This window comes from Citrus clementina, unplaced genomic scaffold, assembly GCF_000493195.1.
Source record: "Citrus clementina cultivar Clemenules unplaced genomic scaffold, Citrus_clementina_v1.0 scaffold_2, whole genome shotgun sequence".
NCBI classification, from domain to species: Eukaryota; Viridiplantae; Streptophyta; class Magnoliopsida; order Sapindales; family Rutaceae; genus Citrus; species Citrus x clementina.
The window spans coordinates 33669488-33688589 of NW_006262688.1; the positions used below are offsets into that span (position 1 = coordinate 33669488).

The 19102-nt window shown below is 35.9% G+C and overlaps 3 protein-coding genes across 3 annotated transcripts; 1 reads left to right on the forward strand and 2 right to left on the reverse strand.

Annotated features, from left to right (window-relative positions):
• Positions 1 to 4211: 4211 nt before the first annotated feature.
• On the reverse strand, positions 4212 to 5411 carry LOC18051602 (ethylene-responsive transcription factor 4). The gene has a single exon (XM_006449326.2). It carries the CDS (start codon positions 5299 to 5301, stop codon positions 4576 to 4578), a length of 726 nt encoding a protein of 241 aa, XP_006449389.1. The 5' UTR covers positions 5302 to 5411; the 3' UTR covers positions 4212 to 4575.
• A 5527-nt stretch (positions 5412 to 10938) lies between these two features.
• Positions 10939 to 14592, forward strand: LOC18051603 (MACPF domain-containing protein NSL1). Its single transcript, XM_024191086.1, has 7 exons — positions 10939 to 11403; positions 11550 to 11788; positions 12062 to 12248; positions 12484 to 12567; positions 12682 to 12865; positions 13048 to 13214; positions 13795 to 14592. Exons 1-7 carry the CDS (start codon positions 11140 to 11142, stop codon positions 14494 to 14496), a joined length of 1827 nt encoding a protein of 608 aa, XP_024046854.1. The 5' UTR covers positions 10939 to 11139; the 3' UTR covers positions 14497 to 14592.
• Positions 14593 to 15553: 961 nt separating this feature from the next.
• LOC18051604 (pentatricopeptide repeat-containing protein At5g04780, mitochondrial) lies at positions 15554 to 18636 on the reverse strand. The gene has a single exon (XM_006449329.2). It carries the CDS (start codon positions 18520 to 18522, stop codon positions 15673 to 15675), a length of 2850 nt encoding a protein of 949 aa, XP_006449392.2. The 5' UTR covers positions 18523 to 18636; the 3' UTR covers positions 15554 to 15672.
• Positions 18637 to 19102: the final 466 nt, after the last annotated feature.

A 19102-nucleotide genomic window follows, 5' to 3' on the forward strand; every position in this document is an offset into this window, starting at 1 on the left:
GCGCGAAACGTGGCGGATCACGAGGCATCAGCCTCTCTCCCTGTGTCTAAATCATGTGGTGGAGTCTGGGCCCCACTTTTGGACAGCTTTAACGCAAACTGCCGGCTTAACTGTCTGTCCTGATCCGACACGTCAGCTTTCCTCAAGACTTCTCCGCGCCGTACTCTTTGTGTGTTTGTTACCAATTTTTGTGATTACTTTATTTGATGATTTTTTGTTTTGAATATTTATTCGATGTATTGCTTTCCCTTCGTGTCCGCGCGTAAAGCAACTACCGATGCCATCATCATTAACATCCATGCACATGCGTCTCCTCCATGCATCGCATAATCACAATTTCCTCCATGCATCATATAATCACAATTTCAATTAACAAATATAGAACGCTAATTCGTATAATTAAACTAATTGTTTATTTTACTTAAAAGAGATAATAAGAATCTCAATGAAGTACGCTTGCATTGTAACGCATATGGTCAGTTCAGACTAATTGAACATAACGTAATACGGCTTCATACGGTTCTTTTATTATCATTTTTTAAAATAACCATACAATTACTTTTCTTTTATTGAAACCCAAAAAACAAAAAATTAGAGTTGCTGTAAATACAAATTTTGTTAATAGAGATTTAAAAAAAAATTGGTTATTTTATTAAGCGGCTGCTAAATTATTTTATTAGTAACTTACAACTGATTTAAAATTAATTTTTCATAATTTCTCCATTATTTGACAACTAACGATAGAGACTGTAAAAAAAATTGATTTGAGTTTTAAAAAATTAATGATAATATAACTTAACAAGATCTAATTTACAATCGATAAGAGTTTTTAGTTGAAATTGTATAAATAACTTAATAGATATCTTTTTTAATATTATGCAATAAAAATTATTAAATAAAATAAATATATTACAGGAAATTTAGTTATTTAAAAAAATTTACAACATCTACTTGTAAAATATTAAATTTGAGCTTTTTTTTAATAAAAATAAAATTATTTTCTAAATCCCAAAAATTTCTATAGCAATTACAATTAAACATCAAAGAAATTGAAAGTAACTTTTGAAAAAAGAAAACTTAAAAAAAACTCTTTTTGCCAATAAGAAAGAAATAATACTAAACAAGTACCAACAATTATTTTTAATTCAAAGAAAAGAAACTTTTGGAAAGAGAAAGCGAAATCTTTGTATGGATATTGACGACCAAAGACCGGGACCCACCAAAAGCGGCAGCCGCGCATCCCCACTTCCATTTCAAGCGCCCGCGTACACGTGGTCCCCAGTTTTGTCTGCTTTCCCTTTTTTTTTTCTTGTTCGGGCACGAAGCTCGTTGAATTACGATACCACACGCGCGCAGAATCCGACGGCCGTGCAACACGTGCAACCAGACACGAATCTCAAGAACTGCCCAGTAAACGTGGGAATCATCTGTCCGACTCCATCCCCCAAACCTCTCTTTATCCTTTCACGCGCTTTCGGTCCTTGTATCACAATCACTCGCTAGCGACATATAATTTTTACAAAAAGATTAAATTATTGATATTACATATCAATTTTTTTTTTTAATTCATGTCAACTACCATTTTGAATGTTTGTTATGGTCGATTGGGTCGGCAGAAATCCCCGAATTCTGATTGGAAATTGGATTTCGGTACATTTTGGATTCCGGACAATATTATTCTAATTTACTATTTAGATTAAGATTGGATTTTAAATGATCCGAAATATGGGTTTTTAAAAATCTACAATAAGTCAGCTGAATGAATCAATCATATAAATTTGACACATCAGTTATATATTGACGATAAATCAATTATAATTAATATATATGACACATTAATTATTAGAGTATGACATGTCAATTATCTCATATGATATGTCGTTTATGATAGAATCTACAATATACGACACAAAACTTATGTCATCTAGAATAATTTGAGATCTCGATCGGACGAAATCGAGATGTATTTTTATCTTGATTAATTGATTTACTATGTAGGACAAAATTAAAATTGGCAAGCCCCAACCCCTGGAATCCCGTTGTAGCGCTAGTGCTAAATGAATAGTTAACATGACACAAAACTTATGTCAGTTTTTTTTTTTTTTTTTGTAAATAAAGGGTCATGAAAGACGCATTTTAAGGTAAAAGAATGATTACAGCTAGATTTTGTATTATGTATTATGCAAAAGAAATATCTTATACAATTTTTTAAAAAATGGTCCCATCAATTTCGTGTATCATTTGGCAGCATGAAGATAAAGTTCGCCCAAATGAAAGAAATTTTTTAAGGCTATAATTGTCTTGGTCAAGGATGAGAATCTTGCGACGAGTTTCGTCGACAACTTTAATTGTATTTAATTAATTCCTAATAATAATGCAAGAGCAGTACGAATATTAATCCCATGTCAAAGCTTTGATAGCAGAATAATAATTAATTATTAAATTAATATAAATATTATAACTTAGGCATAAAGCAATGTGAAAGAAATGTAAGGTCGGCCAACACATTTTATGCAATAATGCGAACTCTCCGTTAATATTAATTGGGCTGTTAGAATAATTTACAAAAACAAATTAATGGACACGAATTAATTTCAAAAAGTTGATCGTGTTACACGGCACCAACGCAGCAATAGGGACTGACTCCCCTAAGACATTTTTTTGTTTTGTCAAAAGTTCACATTTTGTCATGACTAATGTTTCAAATTGCAAGACAAAACGAAAGTGAAAACAGATTTAATTTTAATGAGCAACTACGGTTTATGAAATCATGAATATCTCGTGTCTGTCTATGAGTTTAAAAAATGAATTCAAATTAGAATTTAAAAATTTTTTTTTTTTTTTTATAAAAGATAAGGGCTGGGTCAAATTCAAATACTTTTTATTTTCTCCTTACCTCTCTTCGGATTTGGGTGGTCAGCTGTTATAAGTTTTATATTGTTACCAACCTGACCACAACCTTAGGGGCATTCAAATTAGAATTGAGCATTGAGCATTCACGAACGTGTAATTTTCACCATTGATTAAATGAGAGCACGATCTTCACTTGCTCCGCATCTCCGTCGATGCGTCATACTGAACTAATTCAATGGCAACATACTTCAGCAACACTGGCAATTTCATATTAGCAATCTCGGACGAGGGTGAGGTAAATTTTCTTGTAGTTTAATTAAATTTCTTCTTACTGTTATATGTGTATTGTTAATTTCATATTAACTTTCTCATAAAATGATAAATTTTAAAATATCCTTTAAACTATTGTAAACTTCAACTTATTCCTATTTTTGTTAAGAATACAAATTTTTTATTTTAGCAACTCACTCCATTTGTCCTTCATCTTTTGAGCAAAAAATAAAAAATAAAAAATTAAAATATTTTAAAGATTGTTATTTCATAAAATCACCTTTATATATAAATTTATAAAAAGTTGTTGCATTAGGTGGAAAACAAATCCGACTTAAATTTGGAGCTTGCTTATGTTACAGCTTTTGCAAGTAGCATAGCCAATGAGAATCTTCCACGGGTGTTGGATGCTGATGCAACCTAGCCAAGGGAGCTGTTGATGCAAGGTCAAAATGACAAGGCTGTTAGTTGCAGCTTCTGCAACTTAGCCGTGTCCCTTATATTTAAGTACCGGTTTCCTCCTTTCGCGTAGTTACATGCCACCATTTTATTAGGCGACACTGTCCACTTGTTAACTTCAATCTACCGTCAACTTATTGTTACTGAATTCAGTGAATTGGTGTAGCCATTGAAATCGATGGCTGCAGGTAGAAAAAGACGGGTGGCATGCCAATTAGATTTTTTTTCATTTAATTAAAAAAAAAATTATGAATGCAGCGAAAATACAAAATATCTCAAAATCTAAAGCAGGTAAGTATGAGAAATTTCGTGAGAATATGTACCTTCCAAACAATTAAAGAATATATATATATAAACGGCGAAACTAAACGATAATGATAGAGACCAATGTTAAGAATAACACCTGTCCTACGTTTACTCCCGCAACGAAATTTGGTTTCAAATATATAAATTTACGTCAGCCACGTAGCAGCGAGTAAAAACTTTGGAATATATGCAACGAAAGTACACTAAACTACTAAATTCGTGCATACTCCGTACCGACATATGTAAAACGGCCAGCCCGGAATCTTTTATTTTCCGGCCAAAACACCGTCCTTTTGTGTTGTCATAAAAACTAATAGTGAGAATAAACAAAACTGCATATTGCGAATTTATCCGTGTTGATTTAATTCAGTGAACCGGGGGAAAAGTGATAAAAAAAAAGAAAAAAAGGAAAACAAGGTCACTAATTAAGAACAACAGTGAAGAAACTCCATGGTTTCGCTGTTGCAAAAAAGGAGATCGGCTTCTATTCACATACGTGATCAAAATCACAACAGATCACATGAAACACTGATCTTTGATATTCTTTTTTCCATTTTTCTTTCCTAGTCAACGTTCTTTTTTCCTAAAAGAGGAAGCAGAAACAAAAAAAGTTTCGCCGCTAAAAATATGATCATGAAAGGAAATTTCCGACGATCTCCGATGATCGTGTATCCATCGGCAAAAGTGTCAGGCGAAATCTTCCGGTGGAAGATTAAGATCAATATCAAGAACTCTGCGTGGCTTATCATCGTGATGGTTCAAATCGACAATGGATGATGAGTCAGAGTCGCTCTGCACACTTCCGTCACCGACCGCCGTCACCGCCGCCGCATGAAAATTATAATTCCGGTGATGGTCGAATCTGAGCCGTTGATACTGCTGACTCTTCATCGCAGCTACCGGATCAAAATAAAACACCTGGTTCGCCGCACCGAAAGAACCCCCCACAGGCTGGAACGGAAACCGAATGGTGGCGTTAAATCCTCCACCGGCACCACCGCCGGCGCAAGCCGGACCAAGATTGAGATCTAACGGCGACGAATCGATCATCAGAGCCGGCTCGCGGCTTGAAGACTCTATGGTACTACTTTGACTGGGGCTCTGGTTATTATTGTTGATGTTGATATTGTTGTGACTAATTTTGTTGGTTACATTTTCAGAAGGCAAGGGGAAGTTGGTTTTAGCCTTGGCGCCGCGAAATTCTCTAGCGGCAGCGTCGTAGGCCCGAGCGGCTTCTTCAGCGGTGTCGAAGGTTCCAAGCCAAACACGGCTCTTCTTGCCGGGATCCCTAATCTCGGCTGCGTATCGACCCCACGGCCTCTTTCTAACGCCCCTAAAATGCACCTCTTTAACAATACCGTTACTGTTTCCGTTAACTTTTACAGGTCCCGACGCCTTCTCTCTCGGCGCCATATTATTTCCGTATTATATTTTTATTTCAAGTGGGTAGTGTTTGTTGTTTTGAGCGAGTGACAAAACATAAAAGGAAGTGGGGACGCGAAGGAAATGCGAGGAGGAGAGGGTGATTATATAGAGTGGAAATGGAGAGAGAAAAAAGGGGAGAAAAAAAAAAAGAGCGAGGGGGGGGGGGGGGGGGGGAGGTGGGGGCACAGTCAACGAAGGATTTGACTGTGGGCGGCTATGTGCGGGCGGGGTATTATAGTAATGTTGGTTTCCGAAATACGTGGCATGTGGGTTATCTCGAGATCAGATACATAACCCGCATACTACATATCATTATCTAACGGCTGTAAACGCACACTTGATTGCCTGCGGCTGGGTCTCCGGCTTCCCACACTCCCCCCTTCCAGCGCGTTCAGTATCTACTCGCCATTATTTAATACAAACATGCATATCCCACCAAAATGATTAATTAAAATTCCCTATTATATACTCTGTATATCACAATACAGAAATCTATTTATTTATTAAAGTAATAGTAAGTTAAAAGATACAAAATTAATTTTAATATACTACATGTTAAAATATATTAAATAATATTTTTTATTTTTTATTTCTTTATCTTTTTCATTTTATTAAAATAAAGATCTATTATTAAAAATTAAATATAAGTTTTTCTTTAATTCGATATTTAGAGCCACACTTTGTACGGGGTCAATGTTGTAATTTTTTTAATCAAATTAAATAGTTGATGTTTAATTAAGATTAGACAGTTAAAAAGAATCTTATTTTTTTTATTTTTGTGTTTTGTTTATGGAATAAATTGTGAGTTTTTGAAATTGAAGATTTGAGGAAAACCGGCGCGTGGGCGTAGAGTGAAAAGTGGTGGTAATTAGCCGGTTTGAACAAGTTGTCGGCATATTCTGCTAACTCGCCGCGTGACTTGGGTGAGTTGTTTTGGTTTTTGATTTGAGGAGAGCGGAAGCGGCTGCTTGCCTAATGCCAATGCGTGCTTTGAATTGAATCCTCTCCACTCTCTCTCTCGTATATTTTCAGGCTCCTATTAAAGCCCACGCCTTTATTCCCTTTTGAACCGCTCGTTTGGACCATCTGGTGTAACCCCCCATTAGGCCAATAGCATTCTGACACGAGTCCTTTTGGTCCTTACGCGTGTTCAGGCCAAAGTGTAGAATAACCTTTTATGAACTTGCATACTCTTGCAACCCCACGTGGCAACGTCTGCTACTGCTACCCACATGAGTAGTTTCTGACACCAGTATCAATATCATCCGACAACTCCCTCTCCCGCTCCCTCCATCGTCTCACGCGCCAAAGAATTACTGTATAACCTTTTTGCCCTTGATTAGCTAATTTTTAATTTAAATGCGGCATTAATGCCGAAATAGGTTTTCATTAGTAAGTTTATGGGTAATAGTGTCACATTAAATTCCATATATTTTGTAATCAATATTTTGAAACATCAATCTTGAAGGACTCTCATTTTAGTAACTCATGAAATTATCAGTTTGATGCCAGCAGCATTTGGCAATTCTCGTTTGGAGGTTAATTAATTAGTCGGCATTCAAAGAAATGAATTAATTAACTAACACCGCCGATGTTCTGACATATATTTACCCCATACACAGAGCTGGGTCCTGTCTCCAGTTTCTAATCCGCAGCCATGTGACAGCATCCTGTATTAATTTTAAATATCATTAAAGCGTACATTGGAAAAACCGTTTGATTCGCTTCTTTCTTAATATTTCTTCAAAAAATATTTATCAATTTTAAATCAACCGCAATTAGCCCACTAAATCTAATTAAACGGATAATTCTTGACTCATTCTTTTCTTTTCAAGTTAAAATAATTGTATAATTTTTTTTGTTTAATATTCAACACCAGTTAATAATTTTTTTGTTTAATATTAATAAAAGTAATTTTGATATCTAATATAATATAAATTCTACAATAAAAAAAGGCTAGAAGTTATTTTTTTATAATAATTAATAGATGTTACTACTACTAGTTTAATTGAAGAAGAAAAGAGTGATAAACAGGACAAGAAATTTTCACAGCCTTATCCTATCTAAACCCATATGAAAATAAGGATTAATAATCTCATTAAATTTAAAATAAAATTTAAATGGATCAACTAATTCTACATCTAAATACGACATTAGATTGAATTAGTATTTTTTATTCCAAAATCTAATCCAATCTACAATTTCAAAACATAGCCTCATCGTTACCGTGTTAGCTAGAGAAAGAAGAGTGCTGCTAATGACGCTACCATAAATCTTTTATGGGAGCGGTGTATTAATTGAGTGCAAATAATCCATATGATTCCAGAGACCTCGCCGGAACGACAAATATTATATTTATGTTCAGGTGTTTGATTTTGATTGGCGAAGAGTTGATATCATGCATTTATTCGAGATGCCACCAGCAGAAATCTCAACAAGTAGCTACCAGCTTTGACCAAACAGAATTTTGTCGTTTCCAGTCATCAGAATTTTCGGGTCGATAATTAATAAAACGCACCCAATGCTTGATGAGAAAACACACTAAAACGAGAGCTTCAAACTTTACCAGAAAACGCTAATGCCACTATAAGATATGTGCGCATACAATGATGATATGAAAGGCAGAATCAATACGACACGGTTTTTTTTTTGTTTTTTTTTAATTTTTGAATATTTAGTCGCATGCAGAAGATCAGATACACAGAATTAATGGTTACATTATTTATGGCGTCATCTTCTCTGCGAGCAACATGTATGGAGACACCAAATCTCACAAATCATATAAAATATTGCGGTTGTTATGTTCCCTAGACCAACCACCGTTGATTTTGGCCGCCCACGTATCTCCAGCCTTCATGTTGTTATAATCCAATCACTCGAAATATTTCCCCTGCCGGATGGTGGTCCCCCAAGTCCTAATCTCTCGCAGTCCGCATGAAATCTAATTTATATCTACACAAGAAAATTATCTACCGAGCAACGTTACTGTTACGTAAGTAATGTTTAATTTGATTTTATATATATATATATAATTTTTATTTTTTGGGGGGAGTTGATGTTAAATAATGAAGTTGATTGATATTAATGTGTGTAATTTAAAGCCACGACTCGCACGTATGATGCTGAAACTGCAACTTTACCATTATAGTCAGAACCGAGTAAAGTTGGAATATATGCGTGATGCAGCATGAATCACGTTGACTAAAAAGTGTGGCGTTTTACGTGTTGACAACTTAGCACCGAGCTAAGCTTGTGGCTGTAGTTAATTACGAAAAAGTACAGGCTGATTTCAGCGTAGCCACCGCAGCAGCTTGTTCGGCCCATTATTATTGGCCTTACATGCATACGTGTGAAAATGTGAATGGAGCTACCAAATCTCACTACGACAATAATTTTCGGTTTGTTAAAAATTTGTTTGGACCTAGCTGTTGACATTAACCAGCTGACAGGAGAAGAAATTTTACAGGAAGAAATCAAAACCATGTATTTTGACTTGTTCAAACGTTTTTATATGCCTTTTTAATCTTCTTTTGCGAACGTACACCATAATTGCTGAATTTCGTGTTTACCGGGTTATGCAGACAATTTGAAGACTTTTATATTAAATCTTTTTCAACGATTCTCACAAGTTTAAATTTTTTAATTAAAAAGTGCGCGTTTGTGCGTGTAGGTACATAGCTGCCCCAAACGCGTCTGTAATGTTAAAGTGAGAACGCCATTAAAATGTGAAAAAAAAAACACATATTTTAATTAATCAGAGGTTATATATTAGAAAATCTTATGTGCGGATGCCAAAATATAGATTTCGTGCAAATTTGTTATTGCATTGTATGATGAAATAGTTAATTAAACATAAATGTTATAACGCCATATGGTGCAATAACGAACCACACACCAAGGATATCCTCACTTTAATAAAGTGAGAATGCCAATAAAATACTAAAAATAAAGATTTTAATATTTTTGAAATTGTATTTTTTTTTGTATGTTAGTGAATTAAAATCTAATTTTTTTTGTTTGTTATTGGTATTCTGACTTTATTAAAATGAAGATGTCCTCGTTAGAGGAAAATTACATATATATGTTCATGTCTGTGTGTCTGCTCCAATCAGGGATCTTTAACCATATTAAGCGCATTGATAAGTTAAAAGAAAAATATATATATATTTCAATACACTGTATCAGAGTATGTGTTTCTTTTTTATCCTTAACTATAATATGATTATGAATTCTTAATTGGAAATCTCTGTGTGTGTGTATTTTCTCTCGTTTGTGTGCCCTCATTATTTTGCACGTAAACAAGCTATTAAGGAATATAATTTAATAAAGTCAATATTCAATTAACTATAAGGTCATGTGACTTAATTACGTATCTGAATGGAAAAAAAAAAGAAGAGAATGCCCACACCTAAAGATTTACACAAACACACACCTCATAATAATAATATCAATCACATCTAATATAGGCATTTTTATTTTAATAAAGTGAAATTTTTATTTTAATAAAGTGAAGATATTATTGACAGATAAAAAATATAAATTTTAATATATTGAATATGTGTTTATTTACATATTTAATAATAAGTTGTTAGAGGAGTGTATACATACATATGTGAAGAGAGAATTTCGTCAGTAAAGGAAGCAAGGGTTCATAGGCTGTTGAGGTCTCGTTTTCATATTGAATTTTAGTCTTTTCTCCTCTTGATTAATGATTACATCAGAATCATTAACCTTGACTAATACATATTTAACTGGATGCTTTTGATCAAATGTAAAAATTCCCTTGGACTTTTGAAGAGGTGGAGGTTCTTCTCGATCCAGGGTGCTCCTTAAGCTCGTATAAATATAATGAATTTTCTATTCAACTAATTAATTGATCATTCAACACGCGGTCAATTCAACAGCTCCCGTATTTTTCTAAAGTTTAAACTTGCTATCTTTTCAACTAAAGAGGATACAGTGAGATTTTCTGCCGTTGACTAACAACAGTAGCCTTCGCTTCTTTCCCAGAAGCTGCAATGAATTGGTTTATTGTCTTTTGTGTTTAGTTTAGTTTTGATTAATTCTACGACTTTCAAAACCGTGCTTGTCGTCCTGGTGGGCACACTGCATGCAGAGCTAACCGCTAAGATCCGGCATAGTTCATTAGTTAAGATGAGTCAAAGTTGGGCTAGATCACATTTTTCTAATCTGAGCTTTACGTTCCCTTACAGAAGAAACATATTATACGTCATAAAAGATAAGATCATTAAAATTTTGAATAAGCTCAATAAAAGATCCAAATTTCTCCACAACCCAAGTTTAGTGTTGGAGAAGGAATTGGGCCAGGAGTCATGACCCAAAGCGAAATCTTGGTAAACAAAAGAAGCCCAATTAATTAAGCAATGACTGTACAGCGGTGTTCGCAAAATGAAAAGACGTTAAAAAGAGTCTCATTTTGGCGGGTGAAGGGGTCGCCGAACTGTAAAACACGGCTTTTTCTTCTTGTTCTTGGTAAAACATGCAACTTTTGAAACTGTTAAGCAACACGTTTCTGCCACGATGCATGCAGACAAGCAGCCGCCAACCATCTCGTAAGTCGGCTTGGTTCATTAAAGTTGTGCCAAAGTCAAAATTCAAAATTTACATCGTCAGCAACAACAGCGACAATATTATTAAAATTATAATATCAGTAAACTCTTTGAACCAAAGACCGGTTCAACGAATCATCATAACTCATTCGTCCATCTCCTTCTTCCTTCACTTCTTTGTCTCACTTTAAACCAAAAGCTCAACATTATATCTCCTTTGACCCCCTTCGGATTGAAAAAAAAAAATAAAAAATCAATGGCTTACAATCGCCTGGACCCTCAGTCAGCGGCGGAGAGGGCGGTTTCGGTGATCGGATTCGGCTACGATTTGTGTAATGATATTCGTTTGTCTTCGTGCAAGCCGGGTCCTTCAGGGACAAGGCTGATCGAAATGGATCATAGCGTGACACGGGACTTAGTTTTTCCATGCGGGGTTGTGGTTAAGGATGTTTCTATTTCGATTAAGTGTGATAAAGGCGAGCGCACCAGGTTTCGTTCTGATGTTCTCTCGTTCAATCAGGTAACTTCGAATTTTTTTTCTTTTCTTTTTCTTTTTAATTAAGTTTTAGAAGAAAAATAAATGAACTTTTGGATTTAAGATTCTTCTTCTTATATTCACTGAATCCTCTGACTATGTTAATTTTATTTTATTTTTTTAAATCGTAGATGTCGGAGAAATTTAATCAGGAGCTGGCTTTATCTGGAAAAATTCCATCGGGTCTGTTTAACTCAATGTTCAAGTTCAATGGGTCCTGGCAGAAGGATGCATCTGCGGTTAAGAGTCTTGCTTTTGATGGTTGGTTCATATCTCTGTACAACGTTGAGTTGGCAAGGTCTCATATAGTGTTGTCTGAGCAAGTGCGAAAAGAAGTGCCTACTTCATGGGACCCTGCTGCCCTTGCTGAGTAAGTCCTTGATGCTGACTGAATGCTCCACCATTGTTGTAAGCCTGCTGCATAATTCAGAACACAAAATGCAGCTTACATGTCTTTCCAATTAGTCATTGTAAACTGAATCAAATATCACAACTAATGTACATGATGCTACATATAAGTGTTCGCAATGGGATAGAAGCTGCACATCCTTATTTCTAGAATCTAGCATCTTGATTTTCCGTTATGCCTGCAGCTTTTTCATTCCCAATAATGTGTGATGCTAACCATTTTATGATTTTCCAGGTTCATTGACAAATACGGTACTCATGTGGTGGTTGGAGTGAAGATGGGTGGTAAAGATGTAATCCACGTGAAGCAGTTACGAAATTCTAATCTTCAGCCCCCCGAAGTGCTGAAATTTTTAAAGCTACTAGCCGATGGTAGATTTTCTGAAGATGCAAACCCAGCTGAAATATCAGGAAAACTTAAGGTATATTGAATTTTTAAAAATTCTTTCGTTATTATTATCTAGTGGTGATTACTCTTTTGATAATTATTTAATGTGCTTATAAGATGATGCTTAATGGAGTTGAGGTATGAGGAAAGATTACATTAAAAGGTGGCTGGATGTAGGAATGTTCTTATAACTCTTCGTTCTTTTGCGACAATTGTGAGAAATGCTGATAGATTTATTGTTCTATGCTAACATTCTTATTTTTGTTTAGGATGAAACTTCAAAGCCTTGGGATCTCCAAGGACTTTATGCTAACTCGGTTAAACCATCTATTGTCAATCAGTCAAAGAATAATGTAAGTTTCTTTACATCTCTGCTTTTCTCTTTTACCATATTTTAAAATGAAACCAAAGAAAGAAGTCTCCTTCGCGTAGATGCGGCTTTAAACTATTTACATGTAAATTATCAGGACATGATAAGCATTTCCAGCCGAAGGGGAGGTGTTGATATTTGTCAAACTCATAATCGGTGGCTCTCAACTGTATCACACTCACCTAATGTCATCTCAATGTCCTTTGTGCCGATAACATCACTCTTGGCTGGTGTCCAAGGAAATGGATTTTTAACTCATGCAGTGAATCTGTATCTCCGATGTGAGTATAAGTATCTTTAACTGTCATTTTGGTCTCTCTTTGTACTTCCTATTGCTTTACCAATTTTAGATGCCTAGTGACTTGTAAATGATAGTAACAAAAAGAAGCGTCATTTGCTATAACTGAAATAATTACCGCATTCAGTGATTTTGTTGGTCTCTGATAGATGTTGAATAATGCAGATAAGCCACCAATTGAGGAACTCCATCAATTTCTAGAATTTCAGTTACCTCGGCAATGGGCTCCAGTATACGGTGATCTCCCCCTTGGCCTTAGGCGCAGGAAACAAGCATCCCCATCCCTCCAGTTTTCTTTTCTGGGCCCTAAACTTTATGTCAACACCACGCAGGTAACTTTTTGGGTTGTGCATTCTAAAATTGGACATACAACTCATTTCAAACTTTTGTTGGGGACTGAGCCTAGGATTTCTAGGTGTCTAACCCAAAAAACTAGCCTATTGGGTGAAGATACTTGTCTTGTAGACTCAAGAAATTCTTTTTTACTAGCCAATGTGAGACATAACTCAATATATTCCTTTGATTTTTTAACTGTGGGAAGAAGCATTGTTTTTTCATTCTCATGAATGATGATGTTCACAAAGACAGCTTTCAAAATTTGTATTATGAATTGATCACATTGACACATCCATATCAACTATGAAGGCATGTCAAATTTCAATGCCAGAGTGGCCACAGTAGATACTATGCCTTGAGTAATTTTTGGGTTCTGAATGTTTCTCTTCTCTTCTGTTTTTGTAGATTAGTTACAGTGTGAGTCTACTTTAGATTTTAGGAGGTATTTCTCTTGTATCCCCCACATTGTTGGCTTGTTGGCTTGGGATGCCTGTTATTATGTAAGCATAAAATCACAGACTTTTCTTATGTTACCAAATTTGGAGCCTTCCTGGTTTCTAAAGCGGCAATCTGCAGGTTGACTCTGGAAATCGGCCTGTGACAGGAATCCGCTTATACTTGGAAGGAAAAAAGAGTGACCATCTGGCAGTCCATCTTCAGCATCTCTCAACTGTTCCTCAGTCCATTGAACTCACTGATGATCTCAGTTACGAGCCAACTGATGAGCCAGTAGAAAGAGGCTACTATGAACCTGTCAAGTGGAGCATATTCTCACACGTGTGCACTGCTCCAGTTCAGTATGATGGAGCCTGTATTGATGACTCTGCTTCGATCGTGACAAAGGCCTGGCTTGAAGTTAAGGTTATTGGGATGAAGAAGGTGCTTTTCCTCAGACTTGGATTCTCAACAGTGGCATCTGCGAAGGTCCGTAGATCTGAATGGGATGGACCCTCAACAATGTCTAGGAAATCGGGAGTTTTCTCAATGTTGATGAGCACAAAGTTCAGTACAGGACTGAATCAACCTGAGAAGCCAGTAAAGGTGGACTTGAATTCAGCTGTTTTCCCAGGAGGCCCTCCTTTGCCACCGAAGGCACCCAAAATGACAAACTTCGTGGACACAAAGGAAATGGTGAGGGGCCCTGAGGATCCGCCTGGATATTGGGTGGTTTCTGGAGCCAAGCTCTGTGTTGAGAGTGGCAGAATTTCAATTAAAGGGAAATTTTCATTATTAACCATAATGTCAGAGGATTCTATGTTGTGCTGTGAGGAGATTTGAATAGGAAACAGATAAATTTATTTGTTTTTGTTGTAAATGTCAGTATGTACATCACTTATTTGAGATCATATTTGATAGATATCACTGCCACAACAAGCCTGGTGTGATAAAGGATGATATGTAACACTTAAAAGTAAAATTTTTTAGATGCCCCTCTTCCGCCGACATTGAAACCTTTCGTCATATATTGCACTTAAGTAAACGGACGATCGGGTTTTAGGGATGGTAAAATTCTCCATGAGTTTTGGGTTTTATGGAATTCGATCTTAAATGTGGTGAATTTTAAATAATTTTTGAGGAATAGGGTGGGGAATGAAAAAAAAATAATCCTTAAATTTTTAATGGTGTGAGATTTGGTTTTATACTCTCCATCCCATCCTTACCTCAGTTCTCGTTATATATAAATATTTTTTTAATTTTTATTTTATCAATTATAATATTAATTAATAAATTTTATGTTTATTTTTACCTACTATAGATAGGTTATAACTAAAAAGAAACCTTACAATATAATTTTTATTCCATTCTAAAATATTATTATATTTTTTTCTCTTAAGATGATGCTCTCTTCAAACATTTTTCAATTTTAATAACATTTCAAAATATTATTTCAAGCTTTTGAAGTTTTTTTTAAAAAATAACTTAAGTACTTTATAATATAATGATGATTTTATTTAAGCCTCTAAATTTTAATTTACTGAAATAATGTATCTATATTTACGATAAAATAAGTGGGGAATGAGGTGAAGATGGAGAAATCATTCCCCACATTGAAATTTTCTATCATCACCTCACTAAATTTATTGGGAGAACAGGGTACGAAATGGGGTAAGCCTCCCCACCCCACCCCCTTACCATTTATATTGGGTTCTAGTTTGGGGCAACACTCAACTATGAGAAAAAAATCCAAACCATAAATAATAATAATAAAATAGTTACACTTGATACATATAAAATAAGAAATCTCTTAGAGTATTTTTTTTATTTTTAATTTATCCCTTATTTTAACTTTAAGGGATTTCCCATTGAAAAATTATTCATATGCATGTGTGTTGAAAAGAAAAAAGAAAATCTTGCTTTGAGTAAATGAAACTGAGGTTTGCAACAAAATGCCTCCATTTGAGAGTATGTAAGTTGTTTGCGTAGTCCGAAGAAATACTAACTCTCCTCTAATTACTACCAATAACCTCCGCAAGAACAAGAACCATTTCGAAAATGGTGGAATCTGTTAACATCTCTCACTATAATTTCCCTTGAGACAATTTTACTAATAAACTCGAATGATGTATGGCAGTCCACACAGATTCGAAGATTCTTTTTCACCCTGATGGTAGCTCCTAGTGGAGTTGCAATCAACCCAAAAGCCACAGCAAGTTTCTCACTGTGGTGGCATAGAAGCTGCTCCTTTTCACTTTCTTCCACATCATGGAGGTCAGTCTCTACCATGGGAACATAGCCGGCTTTATTCAGAAGATCACTTACCTCATCAAGCTTTGCGTATATTTCCTTGCTTCTAGCATGACTCCTGTCCCCTACTGTAAAGGTGTATACCTTGTCTTTGACCTCAATCCAACTCATCCCAGGTTCCTTCTTGAGCTTGTTGTCTTTCATAAACCTTCTAACCTTTGCTACATTGTCCCACATGCCAGCTGATGCATAAATGTTTGAGAGAAGAACATGGGTACTGGATTTCTGTGGTTCTATAGCAAACAGCATCTCAGCAGCATGTTGGCCGACCTCAACATTCTTATAGATTCTTGCAGCACCAAGAAGTGCTCCCCAAACTGAGGCGTTTGCTTGAAATGGCATTGTATCTACAAGCTCCATTGCCTCTTGAAACTTCCCTGCTCGGCCAAGGATGTCAATCATGCAAGCATAGTGCTCTTGCATTGGTTGAATTCCAAACTTCTTCTCCATTGATTCAAAATGATGTTTGGCTTCAGCTACCAAACCTGCATGATTGCATGCGCAAAGGACACTAACTAAAGTAATGTGATTGGGAAGTACTCCATCTTCAAGCATCTGACCAAACATTTGCAGAGCCTCTTTTCCACGCCCATGTTGAGCAAGTCCTCCAATCATCGCCGACCACGACACTATTCCTCTGTCAGGTATCTCAGAAAAAGCACGGTCGGCGTCATCTATGCTTCCACATTTGGCATACATGTTAACAAGAGAATTCCCAGCAAAGGTATCTGACATGAATCCAAACTTTATGATATGAACATGTACTTGCTTCCCTTGTTCATATGCTGACAGATTTGCACATGCATTCAGGAGAGAACTACAAACAAATGAGTCCGGATTGATTTCTCTATCTTGCATTTCCAAATAGAGCTTTAGAGCTTCTTCTCCTAGTCCAAATTGCGCATAAGCTGTGATCATTGATGTGAATGCCACCAAATCCACAGCTGAGCTTTCTTTGAATATTTTTACCGCATCTTCTACATGGCCACATTTTCCATATGCATCAATAAGGCTATTCACAATGTAATCATCAGATTCAAATGCTGTTTTCACAGAGAGTGCATGAACTTGCTTACAAACACCAATAGCCTGAAAGCTAGCTACAGATTTTAGGACTGTTGATAAAGTTGTCTGGTCAAATCCTACTCCCTCCCTGTACATCCAAGGGAAAAGAGATGCAGCTTCCATGTCTTCACCATTTTGCAAATGCCCAGAGATCACAGTATTCCAAGCAATCAAGTTCTTCTCAGGCATCAAATGGAAAATCATTCTTGCCTCATCCGTCGAACCGCATTTTGCATACATATCTACCAGTCCAACACCCACAATCGGATCTGATTTTATGTCCATCTTTATCAAGCTACAGTGCAACTGTCTACCCAATTCCTTGAGTTCCATTCCAGCACAAGCTTTAAGAGCACTTGTGTAAGTAAACATATTTGGATTTATTTCTGAACTTTTCATTTGCTGAAACAGTTTCAAAGCCCAATCATTGTGCTCATGAAGAACACATCCAGCAATCACAGCATTCCAGGAAACAATATCAGGATGTTCAATATCCTTAAAAACAGCAACCGCATCCTCAAGATTCCCAACTTTAGCATACATGTCAACTAGTGCATTCACTGAAAACATATCCCAATCATACCCAAGCTTTATGGAGTATCCATGAATTTTCCTTCCCAGGAGACTATCCCCAGAACCCGCGCAAGCATTTATCATACTAGACAAACTAAACTCATTGGGCCTTATTCCACTCAAAACCATTTCTTTGAAAAAACACACTGCTTCTTCAAGAAAATCACAGTGCACATAACAGGAAAACAATGAATTCCATGAAACAACACTCCGTTCTGGTATTGCATCAAAAAGTCTCCTTGAATCAATAAAGTTCCCACATTTAGCATACATAACAACCAAACTATTTGCAACAAACTCATCAGATTCAAATCCTGTAACCACTACAATCCCATGAACCTGCAGCCCCAGAAACAAGTCCTTCTTTGAGGTGCAAGCCTTAAGTACGCTAGGAAAAGTGAACTCATTACACTTAAGACCAAGCAAATGCATCTTCTGAAAGGCCAAAGCTGCTTCTTCGCCCAGCCCATTCTGAGCATACCCAGATATCAAAGCAGACCACGAAACCAAATCTGGTTCGGGACTTTCGTCAACCAGTTTACGGGCATACAGAAAAAATTGAAGTTTTGCGTAAAAATTAATCAAATTGTTTTTGTTCTTTGGGTCCTTCAACAACCCAAATCTGATCAAATGGGCATGAATTTCCTTGCCTAAATTTACAGACTTTGAAATGGTACACTGTGACAAGAGTTTAGAGTAGCGTATTGAAGTGGGAGTAAAATAAAAATTGCTATCGTGGGTTACGTTTAAATTAGTGGTACTTTCAGGGTTTTCACTGATTATAGTGGCGGTTTGGATGTACTTTGAATGGGTTTTCTGAGAGAAGGGTTTTTTAAAAGGTAGGTAAATTCGTTGGTGAAGATTTTTTTGGAGGGAGTTTTCAAAAACATTAAACTTCATAGTCCATTTGGTGCTGATCATTAAAAGTTAAAACAACTGGAGGGGCTTTTTCTTTGCGCGCTATATAGCCTAAAGCCGCGTCCTTTTGGCTAGTGGGCACTTGACAAACCTCTAAATTGCAACAACAATTAGCCAACGAATTGTTATTATGCGACGACATCGTAATTGGGTGGGCCTGTAGATGCACTCAAGAAATAACTCTTGACGCCCAATTTCCTAATAAACTTTAGTTAAGAAATTTGAAAGGTATATATTTTTTCTTTTCATTTTTTATAACAACAAAAATAACTTTAGTTTGTTTTCTTCCTCCCATTGTAGGCATCCCATTTCTATAGTTTCATTATTATTGGCAGCTGCTAACTTACATAATCTAATAATCCCATACAAAAATATGGTAGCAAGTGAAATACTTACGAGATTATGGGTGACAACATTTAAATTTATTGTAAGTTACAAATGTTATAACTTAGTAAGATTCACTGTGATACGACATGGTTTGTATTTTTGAAATCCCTTCATTATCTATCATGCACTCTTTACGTTAACGACATTTTACTTTTCATCACTTCTGCTTCCTCTTTGAGAACTAACAAAAAAGGAA

Excerpts from the sequence above, each read along its gene's own strand:
- LOC18051603 (XM_024191086.1), top strand. The coding sequence starts at position 11,140 with ATGGCTTACAATCGCCTGGACCCTCAGTCAGCGGCGGAGAGGGCGGTT. Across the intron at positions 11,789-12,061 it reads GACCCTGCTGCCCTTGCTGA|GTTCATTGACAAATACGGTA; the intron begins GTAAGTCCTTGA and ends ATGATTTTCCAG. Across the intron at positions 13,215-13,794 it reads TTTATGTCAACACCACGCAG|GTTGACTCTGGAAATCGGCC; the intron begins GTAACTTTTTGG and ends GGCAATCTGCAG.
- LOC18051602 (XM_006449326.2), bottom strand. The coding sequence starts at position 5,301 with ATGGCGCCGAGAGAGAAGGCGTCGGGACCTGTAAAAGTTAACGGAAAC.
- LOC18051604 (XM_006449329.2), bottom strand. The coding sequence starts at position 18,522 with ATGATCAGCACCAAATGGACTATGAAGTTTAATGTTTTTGAAAACTCC.